This window comes from Manihot esculenta, chromosome 11, assembly GCF_001659605.2.
Source record: "Manihot esculenta cultivar AM560-2 chromosome 11, M.esculenta_v8, whole genome shotgun sequence".
Classification (NCBI taxonomy): Eukaryota; Viridiplantae; Streptophyta; class Magnoliopsida; order Malpighiales; family Euphorbiaceae; genus Manihot; species Manihot esculenta.
The window spans coordinates 5883330-5895366 of record NC_035171.2 but is presented as its reverse complement, the minus strand read 5'-3'; the positions used below and the strand labels follow the sequence as shown (position 1 = coordinate 5895366).

Here is a 12037-nt window from a genome sequence, read left to right as displayed (position 1 = left end):
GTTGTTACATATTTAATATTTAAATTTAATATTAAATCTTACCGTTATGATTTTATTATATTATCTCAAGATTTTTATCATTTTTTCCAAAAATATTCTCATTTTTTCTACTTTACTTTTTCTATTCTCTATATTTTCCGCTGAATTATAAATTAAAAATAAATTTTTATTATTTTGATCTGAAAATTAAATTTTAAAAGAATCTGTTTAATTTTTGAGATTACAAAATAAAAAACTCTACTATCAATTTAATATTGTTAATTAATGTTTGCCAAAAGACACTTCACCCGCAACCTGAAAGTGTTATATGCATAAATATACATATATTTACGGCTGAGCTGGAGTTATCATTTATCTTAATTAGTAGTTGAAGGAATGAACAAAAGTTCAACCTAATTGTGAATATGCATCAAAAAGTTAACTGGATCCATCAGACTATAAATGCATGTCCTTAAAAGATTTGGATGTTAACTGGGTGATCTGTGATCTCTTCAGTCAAGAAAACTAACATTAAAAAATATAATATTAATTAGGTCTAGCTATCTACAACGGTGAATATATATTCAGACAACTAAGAATTGGTAGCTTTGAACTGAATCAATACTTGTAAAAGATATAGTCGCCTTTTTTATAACTCATCATGATATCAATTCAAAGATTTACACAATATTTCAAGTCAGCTAATCAAATTTAAGATCCATTTCTGATTATCAACAGCTATAAATGGGCCGCATTCAAAAATCACGTTCGCAATTACTTACTATCGAATACGATCGATCAAATTCACCGAAAAATAGCAAGTGAGTTTTATCTATGAGACCCACTCGTATATATCTTGAAAATTTTTAAATTTATAATGGACGACATTTAGATAAATATTTTTTTTATATTTAAATATACATGTGTGTCTATTTTTATATAAAAATAATGGAAGTGCTAGTTGCAGGTGAGCAATTCCAGAGGTATTAGTTAAAGAAAATGTTCCTTCACAACCGAGCATATGTTTCCCTACTGTTAGACAAGGTAATGCGATGCATGGAAGGGACCCATATTATAGGGCACACGTGATAGAGTTTCCACCGGCAAAGCACTGGATCACACTGTCCTAAGGCTTAATCATGCCTTTAGCTAAACGTTGAAAACCCATTAGGTGTTTAGATGCAAATCGCTGGTGGGTTGGGATTATGATCCAATCCAATCAATCTCAGTATTGATTTTTCAAAGTTAGACCAAACCAACTCCTTCCACCAATGGGCAACGGTCATTCTTGGCTGTGGACCCCTTTCTTTCATCTACTTTCTCGTTGATCGTGGACTCTGGACCTACTTGCATGTTAATTTCATATGAACCCAACTTCTGTTTTTTTTATGCATTTACAGAAAAGAAAGAACCTGCGGGGAAGGTAACTAACTTCCATGGAAATATTGTATGTTTGCATGAGAGAGTCGGTAAATATTTGAGGTTTGAGATTAACTGAAATTTAATTAAATTTTATTTAACATATTGATAACTCTAATATCCAAGAGATTAACAAGATAACATTTGGAGGAGTTCAAAATTTTAAAATAGTAAATACATTGAATTTATAAATGAGGATAGTAATGGTGTTGGATATGAAATTCATACCGTTTAAGGTTAGAATTATAAAGGGAGATAAGAGATCGAAGAAGAGAGAATGAAATCTCCTTCGTACTTCCATCTTTACAAAATAGACCTGGTACATGTTCTTTTAGAGTGTATTGTTGCGCTCGTTTTAAAATTTTTTTAATTTAATCATTAATAAATAAGCAATTAACTCATTTAATATTTAATCAGTTAAAATTATGCTACGACGATTAGTGCATATACGTTTAAAGTTTGATACAATTGTTCAAGGTGTCAGGGGTTCAAGTATTTTTAATCCGGCGTTCAAGTAGTCGAATTGTCTAGGACTTCTTCCATACTTTGAATATTTAGAGTTCGGATAACATATCGACCTTAATACCTGCTTAGCCCTCATCCAGTGAGATCTTGTAAATGGAGGACACATATTCTATTTAAAAGGAAATATTTTTTATATGTCATCAAAAAGTATTTATTTCGATTTGGTAGAAAAAGAAATCTTTCATTCTAAGTCAACATAAATCACATGTATTATAAGCTAAGAAGATGGATTTTATTTCTGCCAGTTGCAAACATAATCTTAAAGGAAGATAGTGTAGTAATAGGAAAAGTAAAGCATATAAGATTTTGTTTCCTATTGAATAGGACTGCAAGTGGTATGGGAGGGAAGCTGGAGGCCATTCCCAGCTAGTGAACCATGGAAGAAGGACGGTGGAAACACGATGAAAACAAACAGAACAAGTTGCAAATGATAACCAATCACGTCATGGAATATTATGACCATTTCTTTTTGTATGCTTCCCACGAAAGAATTTAAAACAAAAAAAAAAAAACAAAAAGAATTTTCCATTTTCTTTTTATCAGCTTTCTACACAACTATGCAAAAGCATTAATTTATAATAATATACCAACGGATTTGCCCCATAGCTAATGGGCGAGTACCGCCCTCGCCTCTCTCTTTACAATTTTCATTTTCAATTTAGTCTTAAGATGAAGATCCGACCATTTGGCTGTTGGCCTTCCCCTATCTCATCTCCCACTTAATCCTTGAAAGTATTTTGATTAGATTTTCGTTTTAGTGCCTGGATTTGTGTTTCTGCTTTTTCTAGTGGGAGGCTTGCATTTAGCAGGGATTCTCTTGAAAGACTTGATTAGATCTATGGTTCCATTATTAGCTAATTGGCTGGCGGGCGGAGGGATATGAGGCCATGATGGCCATCATCTCCTTTAGGGCAAGTTGGGCCCATGCATGGCACACCTGTTTCCTACCTTATCGGGCACTGGCCTGAGCTCCACTTTTTCAGATGAATTTCCCTTGTTGCTTTAAAGATTTCGGTTTAACCCATGTTCTTGTTCCATAGCTTTGTTTTTCTATTAGGCTTAGGTTATGAAAATTTTTTGTCATTTTATTATGATGGTGAATTAATGAGTACGAAACCATATAAAACTCTATATATTTAGAACCGATTTAAGTAAACTTTTTTACTTTCCATGCATAAATGATGAGGCATGAGTGATGATTCAACTTTAGGACAAAATTAGTGGGCCAAGATTAACATGGACAGTGAATGACCCATGACAGGCCGTACAAATTCTCTTACAAGGCTTTGTTAATTGTTATTATGTGTTTTCCTGTGGTTGGCAAGACAACGAGACTGGAGATGACGTCTTGGTGTCCCCTGCACAGAACAACACATTACAAATCTCTTAAGATATTTTTGTTGTAAGGTCAGTTATAATTGGAATAAATTAAATTAAATTAAACTAAATTAAATTAAATCACCATTGTTTTAAAGCCCATTATAAGGAAGCCGAGGCTGCCAAACGCAGCCCAAAGAGCAGTAAAGCCCAGCTCCATTCACCCTTGCAGAAGGCCCAGCCCATTTTCCCAGCATCACCAACCAAAACCTAATTTCTTTTCCTTTTCTTGGCCCTTTGATTCTCTCTACTGCAGCCCAGCTCCTGCGTCGCCGTCTCGCCGTTGTTGCCTGCTCTATTTCCTTGGCCTTGATCAGGTCAAGCCATATACTCTGTCACTCTGGTCCTGTGCGGCTTTGCCACTGCAAGCAAGTCTGCAATAGCAACACCATCAGTTCCCTCACTTCCCACTCCTCCTCGCGGACCTAGCCCTCACATTCTCAGATAGCACCTCTCTGTTTAATCCTGGTTCCTGTGGGCGATAGGTATGTATAATTTACTGTATTGGTTGTCTGATTTACTTCCCTGAAATAAATTCTTGATCCTTGATAGTAGATCCATCTATTGTAATATAGATCCTTCATCCTTCCCAGCCAGTGGCATGCTCTGCTTTAGTGTTTTACAAGTTTGATTTCTAAGCCAGATTGTATATGGAGTTAGTGAAAGAAAGGCATAGTGCAGCAGCGTGTTCTGTTTCCATTTTGTGTTTTAGGTTGCAGTATTCAAATTCCATTTCATTCACTATGTGGAATTACTGAAAGCTTTTTTTTTTTTAAATTACTGTGTACCCGTTACTGCACTTAGTTGATATAGTGTCAGTCCCAAGCTGGAGATAATTTGGTTTAGAACTCCAGTGATTTTTATTATTTCGTTTAACATGTTGCCTTGCGCTTTAGGAATTTACAGAATATCTTATGAAGAAAATACATCTAGATAATCATGGTGGTAATTACAATATATGCTAGTTGTTGAATTTTTTATTGGAGCAAATGGCCACGTCCAGCAATACAGCAAGTTGTTAAGTACTAATTAGATTCATTGTTTCCGTGGAATTTGAGATAAAAAGGGTGCAGGCTTAGTTTCTGAATACTAGTTACTCACAGTTCAAAAGAGTCAAGAATGCACTATACAGTTTTCTATCTCCTACCATTTACTTCAGCTTAGTGACTAAATCAACTATAAAGAATTTACGCTTTTAAATAGACCCAAGAAGCAGGCTGGTATTCTTGCCCAAACTGAGAATTTCAGTTGAATTCTGCTCCGTGGGGCGTTTTGGTTAGCAATGATAGGTTATTCTGTTATTCAGTACTGTCAGTGCAGAAGTTTGGAACTGAATTGACCAAATACTCAACTCTGGTTGTGGACATGAGATGAGTTTGATTATGTATATTCAACATGAAACATGGCCCAGGGTCATGTGGATATTGAACACTTGAGCAGAAAAAAAAAAACTGGAGCCTTTTTTTTCAAAAAGCTGTTCCATTCAATTTTAGAACCATTATATCAAAGCCCAACAATAGCGGCAGACCATATGCCCTAAACCTAGATCCTCTGTTGTTAGGGTTCACTTTCAGTCTCCTCATTTAGAAGCAAAAAATTTATAAGTTCAAAATTGTTTTCGGTTTCAGTCCCAAGTTTGTATCTTTTTACTGTGACTCAGATTCAGGCATGTAATTCCTCTATGTCTATAATTCACATATTACTGTTCGTTGACTTCTCAATGGATTGCTGATATTGTCTTTTACAGGTCTATTTTTTATTTTTATATTTTATTCTGTGACTTTTATTGTACAATTTGAACTCAGATTCATCTCAAATTGGACATCATAGCAATATGATATTTGGAATTGCTGATTCCAACATTTTTTTTTCAGTTTCTAGTTCACCAATTACTACCTTTATAATAGAACCCAAAGTTTAATTTTTAATTCTAATGAATTTTGAAAAATCTGATGCTGGATGAATTTGTATTGCCTACAATGTTAAATTTTAATGAACTTATTGAATGATTTTCCAATTTCATTCAATAAAAAGGAACTGAGCACAACCCTATGGAGGTGAAACCCTGAAATGTTGCATTATATCTACTTCTATTACATTATTTACTATCAAATATTTTAACCTTAGTATAAAAATAAGAGCTTTTCTTCGGGCAACTCCTACTTCTGAAAATCCCTGTTAGAAGCTATTTGGGAATGATGTTTCATTACTTTCTTGTGCTCTCGTACCTGAACTACTAACTACTAATCAAGAGAATGGTGCTAAAGAGCAGAAAGTTGATATTAACCATTTTTTTTCTTTTCGGTTAAGATGTATCTTTTGCCATTCTAAAGGTGGTCATTTCTTTTAGATAACGGATTTTTCTTCTCATCTTAGCTACTATGTTGGAATGTTGTGGTTTTTTCTGTTTTATTATAAAAAAACACATGCTGGAAGTTCTGAAATCCATAACAGATTAAAGTGGTGAATATATATGGTATTTCCCTTGTTTTTGGTTCTTCTGAATTTTTTAGACCAAAATTGTAATTGAGAGAGCTTGTGAAGAAGTCCTGTTTGATGGTTTTGGAAAGCAGTGTAAAACAGTTTCAGGAACAGAGCTCCATCTGTTATCAATGTTATTCTGTTTCTTTCTCATTTTTGTGATTATCTTTCTGAATTAGAGTTTGGTTTCAACAATATAACTATGAAAGTCTTGTCTTTCTTTCTTTTCCCCCTTTCCGGTGTGCGTGTCTGTGTGTGTGCCCACACTCACATGCATGCATGTGAGTTGTGGACTCTATTTGTTCACTTTTTCTTTGGACTTCCAACAGTTGGCATGTGTTGGTCACAGAGTGAGCCACCTATTTTCTTAGACAACTACCCAATAACTCTTTAATATATATATATTTTTTAATATAAGCTCTTTTTTTTTAATGCAAAGAACTCAAAAAGAACAAAGTAATTCTTATTGAAATGTCCAATTTTTTGCTTCATACCTGTCACCAGAAAAAGCTCATAGGACAAGATATCCCAAGAACTATTGAATTGCTCATGGGATTTGAATTTATAAGGGGAGTTATATAATTGTCTTGCACATGGAAGATGTAAGATGTTAAGACATGCTATGCATGATCTGACTTCAATTTTTGCCTGTGATATTGTATGTCCTTTTAAGAAAAAAGTGGTGATTTTGTCTTTTTTAAAATTAAAAGGTGCAATTGATGGGTTCATGGGGTCATCTGTCGGTGTTTTGTTAAAACTATTATTTGGTGTTTGTAATGGCAAATGCTTTCCTTCTTTCCTTCATAGAACACATAAATTTGGAGGTTCTTAAGATGGATGATTTATATCCTTTAGTGAGATTAGTTTTTTTTTTTTTTTTTGGTTGTTGAAGTGCATCATATGTTGTTTCTGATACCAAGACTATGTATAGAAGACTCTTAGTATATTGTTACTTCTTGCACTAATTGTTTTGGCCGTAAAACACTGAATTTGGATTTGTGCTGTTTGTGTTTTCTTTTATGTTTATGCTTTACCTTCATATTTATGTTGAAAAATTGTAATTGAAGGGCACAAATTAATCTGCATATAGTTTGCACAAATTAATTTTCATATTGTAAGTACAATAATGACAGGTCGAAACTATGTCTTTCTGGTTTTTATTATGGTAGGATTATGTGGAATAATACAAGTGTAGTTTGTTTTTTTCCCTCCAGATTTATATTTTGCAAAGGACAACTTCTACAATGGGAAAAAAGAAAACAGAAGAGGCTGGTGTAGCCTCTAAAGCAAAGGCAAGCAACAAAGATGGAAAGAAAGAGAAAATCTCTGTTGCAGCTTTGCTTGTCAACATGGACCAGAAACCTGATAAACCTAAAAAGGGATCAACCTCTTCTTTGAGCACTGCCAAGGCAAGGGCTCCAAAAGTTTCAGCTTATACTGATGGTATTGATCTCCCTCCTTCTGATGAAGAGGATGATTCTGACTTTGAGGATGAGCAACAGCAGGCTGGGGCCAAAAGGCAATCGAGCAGACAGCAAAGGGGTGAACCTAAGTTGCTTGATATCTCTGTAACAGACAAAGAACTCAAGAAGCGAGAAAAGAAGGACTTGATTGCTGCTCATTCTGCAGAGCTGGCCAAAAAAGAGGCCCTTAAGGATGACCATGATGCTTTCACTGTTGTTATTGGTAGCCGAGCTTCAGTTCTCGAAGGTGAAGATGAAGCAGATGCTAATGTCAAAGATATAGCAATAGAGAATTTTTCTGTGTCAGCACGGGGGAAAGAACTGTTAAAGAATGCATCAGTGAAGATATCTCATGGGAAGAGATATGGTTTGGTTGGGCCCAATGGGATGGGCAAGTCCACATTGTTAAAGCTTATTGCTTGGAGAAAGATTCCTGTACCTAAAAATATCGATGTGCTTCTGGTTGAACAAGAGGTGATTGGTGATGATAAAACTGCTCTGGAAGCAGTTGTTTCAGCTAATGAAGAGCTTGTCAAGATTCGACAAGAAGTTGCAGCTTTGCAAAATTCAACTTCGGCTGCTGGTGATGAGGATGGGGATGATGATATAAATGGAAATGATGCTGGAGAGAAGCTTGCTGAGTTGTATGAAAAATTGCAGATCATGGGGTCAGATGCTGCTGAGGCTCAGGCATCAAAGATTCTTGCTGGGTTGGGTTTCACCAGAGAAATGCAGGGCCGTCCTACTCGGTCATTTAGTGGTGGCTGGAGGATGAGAATTTCATTGGCTAGGGCACTTTTTGTGCAGCCAACCCTTTTATTGTTGGATGAACCCACTAACCACCTCGACCTCAGGGCTGTTCTTTGGTTAGAGGAGTACCTGTGCAGGTGGAAGAAAACCCTTGTTGTTGTTTCTCATGATAGGGATTTCCTTAACACAGTATGCAATGAAATTATCCATCTTCATGACTTGAAGCTTCATGTCTACCGAGGGAATTTTGATGATTTTGAGAGTGGATATGAGCAGCGTCGCAAAGAGATGAACAAGAAATTTGAGATTTATGATAAGCAGGTGAAGGCTGCGAGGAGATCAGGTAACCGTGCACAGCAGGAAAAGGTTAAAGATCGTGCAAAATTTGCTGCTGCCAAGGAAGCATCCAAGAGCAAGGCAAAGGGTAAGGTGAATGAAGATGAACCCCTGTCAGAGGCTCCAAAGAAGTGGAAAGATTATAGTGTGGAGTTCCACTTCCCTGAACCTACAGAGCTGACACCACCACTTTTGCAGCTGATTGAAGTCAGCTTCAGTTATCCCAACCGGGAGGATTTTAGGCTCTCAAATGTTGATGTGGGCATTGATATGGGTACCCGTGTTGCTATTGTTGGGCCTAATGGGGCTGGAAAATCTACTCTACTTAATCTTCTTGCTGGAGATTTGGTTCCAACTGAGGGGGAAGTAAGAAGAAGTCAAAAGCTGCGGATTGGGAGGTATTCACAGCACTTTGTGGACCTATTGACCATGGATGAAACACCTGTTCAGTATCTTCTTCGACTTCATCCGGAACAAGAGGGGCTTAGTAAGCAGGAGGCAGTCCGTGCCAAGCTTGGAAAGTTTGGGCTCCCTAGTCATAATCACCTCACTCCAATTGCAAAACTGTCGGGGGGGCAGAAAGCTCGGGTTGTATTCACATCGATTTCCATGTCAAGGCCACACATATTGTTGTTGGATGAGCCAACAAATCATTTAGACATGCAGAGCATTGATGCATTGGCTGATGCACTGGATGAATTTACTGGAGGAGTTGTCTTAGTTAGTCATGATTCCAGGCTTATATCTCGTGTCTGTGAGGATGAAGAGAGAAGTGAAATTTGGGTAGTAGAGAATGGAACTGTGAATGCTTACCCCGGCACATTTGAGGAGTACAAGGAAGAGCTACAGAAGGAAATTAAAGCAGAGGTGGATGATTAAATGATTAAGTGCTTATTGTTCGCAGCTCAAAAAAAAAAAGTGCCTATTGTTCCAGTTGCATGAAATAGTTCGCCAAGCTGCAATTATCTTGTATTTTCATAGAAGCGCATTGAGACAGGTGATGTTTTTCCTTTTTCACTATCAGTGTTCAGTATAATCTAATATATTGCGGAATGTCAGAAAAACAATAATTGATTTATAAGTTTTGTTCACTTTGCATTTTGTTGCTCCTGCAAATGGAGTGTTTTCATCTTTTATCAAATCCACTTTATTTATGCTGCTGCCAAAATTTTCATGGGTGTGATGGTCTTGAATATTTCTTTCTTATTCATTTGGGATGGTATGCTAGTGGCATGAAGATTTCTTAATGTTTTACGTGATAAGAATTGCGAGCACATGAGATCAAATTCATTTCTTCTGCTGTACTGTCAGCCTCCCTTTTGCTTGTTGAGAAGGTGAAGAAGGGATAAGAAATTGGCGTTTCACATTATCTGGTGTGCAGTTACTTAAAGGATAAAATGCATATACTCTTATTTTTTTTTTAACTAAATAGTAGAATGAAAATGTACCTCACATAATCTTCTTCGTTGTCTATTCTTTATTGTCCTTGTCCTTTTATTTATTTATTTTATATCATGACAAATAGAGTTATTTTATGAGACCAACAGTGGAGCTGTATAGTATCGTTATGTTATGAAGTACTACTGCAGTATATAGTGCTTATGCTGGGTAGCAGTTTCCGCAGGAATATCTCTTGGCTTCCAAATGGTTCTTCCCCTAGCAATTTCGGATCCATTCTCCAGGAGGAGCAAGTGTTCCAACTCAATCACATTATTATTATTATTACTATTGTGACTGACGCCATGTTTAACAATTTTGGCCAGAGACTGCAGTACGCAATCTGCCGTGCACTCTTTCCGGTACTCCAAAGTTATGGCCGAAAGCTTGTGATGTTCTACAAAATAGCGGGGAACAGTCTGAAAGGAAGAAATGAACGGAAACTTGTGATTTAATTGTGATAAAATTTTACAAGCAACTAGAAAGTTTTAGCATGTTTGTTATGTCGACAGAAATGGGAAAGGTCTCCAACTTGAGTAAGCGCATGTTGCAAAGGAAAGGCAACGCAAAGTGATATAGCAGAAGTATACACCTTGAACAGTAACAGCATTAATTTTCTCAAACTGGGGAAGGTTTCAAGTTCAAGCCTTCGGATAAACCAAAAAAGAAAAGAAAAGAAAAGAAAATTACCCACCTCAAGAATCCAGTTAATGTACTGAACATGGTTCACATGCTGATTGAGATCAAGCTGATCCCATTCAGGCTGTAGTAGAAAGCAAATTCAGACAATCAATTAAACAAGGCAAGCATTGAAAGAAAAAACACATGCAAAAGCATTTATTAAAGGACGGAGAAACATCATACAGATGACTTACTTTTTCACCTTTACGAACATAATCTGCTGTATCAACATCGAGTCTCAGCAACTTTCTGCTATCCTTAACAATGACAGGGTCACAATTCCTTATATGAGGAGTGAACTCTTCTCTGATTTCTTCTTTAAGCTTGGATAACTTCCTTGTTTTCTTATTCATTAACACACATACACTGCACATTTAAATTTTTTAAAGAAAGGGAAGCAAAGTTAACTAAACAATGACTAAAGAAAAAATTCTTTCTACTGATAATCAAGAAAAGAAATTCAAACCTGGTTGCTCGAGCCAAAGTATTCCCTGTCTTGCCATCACGAACAATCCAGTCTCGACGTATGCTATTTTGTCCTGATGGATAAAACCATGTGTCTACTTCTACAACATCAAGCCTTGCAGTCAATAAACAGTATTAATGGATGGTTACAAATTAATTATGAGATGGAAGATAAAAAATTAAGCAAGCTGCAGAATTGGGAATTACCAGGAAGGATAGCTATCCACCACTATCTGCAAAGCGCAGACTACCCATATCAAGTCCTGTCTACTCATTTCAGGTGTTGAACCAAAATCATCAGCCCATATACCTATAACTCTACACTGTTCAAGTGCTGTGTCCTAAACACCGAAACAAATATCAAAGACTAATCATAGAATTTATGCAGAGGAAAATGAAGTTCAAGTTTAACCTGTAAATAATTGGTCAAGGCAGCCAAGGATAGTTTTCTGTCAAAGCCTATTTCAAATGATCTAACCGAAAAGTTTTGCCTGTAAACGAGGCCATCTTGCACCAAGCTTCCACTTCCACCACTAATAACAGCTTGGGAAATAATCTTCCTTCTTGATGATGGTGAAGCCATACGCATCTCGTACTTGACAGTTTTCTTCATTTTGTTGATGATTTCATTTTGCAAGGCTTCGACTTGGAAGTGCTTGTTAACTAGCAAGAATCCGATTGTAGCAGTAGCCATTTTCTTTTTTCTGTTGAGCTTCGACTAATTTGAGGTGATATTTATAGAGAGGGTTTCCACCGGATTTATATGAATCTATGCGGTAAATATATGAGATTTTATGTGTACTGTTACTTGTGCATGTGATTACTGTGTAATTTTTTCTATTTATGAACAGTGTGCTTAATTTTTTTTTATTCATCTAATTAAATAAAAATTTAATAAATTTATTAAATATAATTTTGATTAAATTATAATTAATTTAGTATAATTATGTTAAATTTAAAATTATTAAATTTTATATTCTTTTTTTCCTAAACGTAGAGGTTGATGGTCTCTTAAATGTTATATTGATCAACCTCTTCCTTCCACTTTATAATTATGGCCACAAACCTTAGCACCACGTAAGGCTATAAAATTAGACGTCGGAAAGCTGTACAAGTCTAAACTT

The 12037-nt window shown here is 36.0% G+C and overlaps 2 protein-coding genes across 3 annotated transcripts; one reads left to right on the top strand and one right to left on the bottom strand.

The window, feature by feature from the left end:
* Window positions 1-3524: 3524 nt before the first annotated feature.
* On the top strand, window positions 3525-9421 carry LOC110626526 (ABC transporter F family member 4). Of its 2 annotated transcripts, none has more exons than XM_021772489.2 (2): window positions 3525-3785; window positions 6977-9421. In XM_021772489.2, exon 2 carries the CDS (start codon window positions 7026-7028, stop codon window positions 9207-9209), a length of 2184 nt encoding a protein of 727 aa, XP_021628181.1. In that variant the 5' UTR covers window positions 3525-3785; window positions 6977-7025; the 3' UTR covers window positions 9210-9421. The 2 variants fall into 2 exon arrangements, with proteins under 2 accessions (XP_021628181.1, XP_021628180.1); XM_021772488.2 differs by having other exon boundaries at window positions 3526-3785; window positions 6996-9421.
* Window positions 9422-9811: 390 nt separating this feature from the next.
* On the bottom strand, window positions 9812-11662 carry LOC110626527 (palmitoyl-acyl carrier protein thioesterase, chloroplastic). Its single transcript, XM_021772490.2, has 6 exons — window positions 11326-11662; window positions 11121-11254; window positions 10915-11028; window positions 10643-10814; window positions 10462-10530; window positions 9812-10186 (listed from the first exon to the last, which is right to left on the bottom strand). Exons 1-6 carry the CDS (start codon window positions 11605-11607, stop codon window positions 9911-9913), a joined length of 1047 nt encoding a protein of 348 aa, XP_021628182.2. The 5' UTR covers window positions 11608-11662; the 3' UTR covers window positions 9812-9910.
* Window positions 11663-12037: the final 375 nt, after the last annotated feature.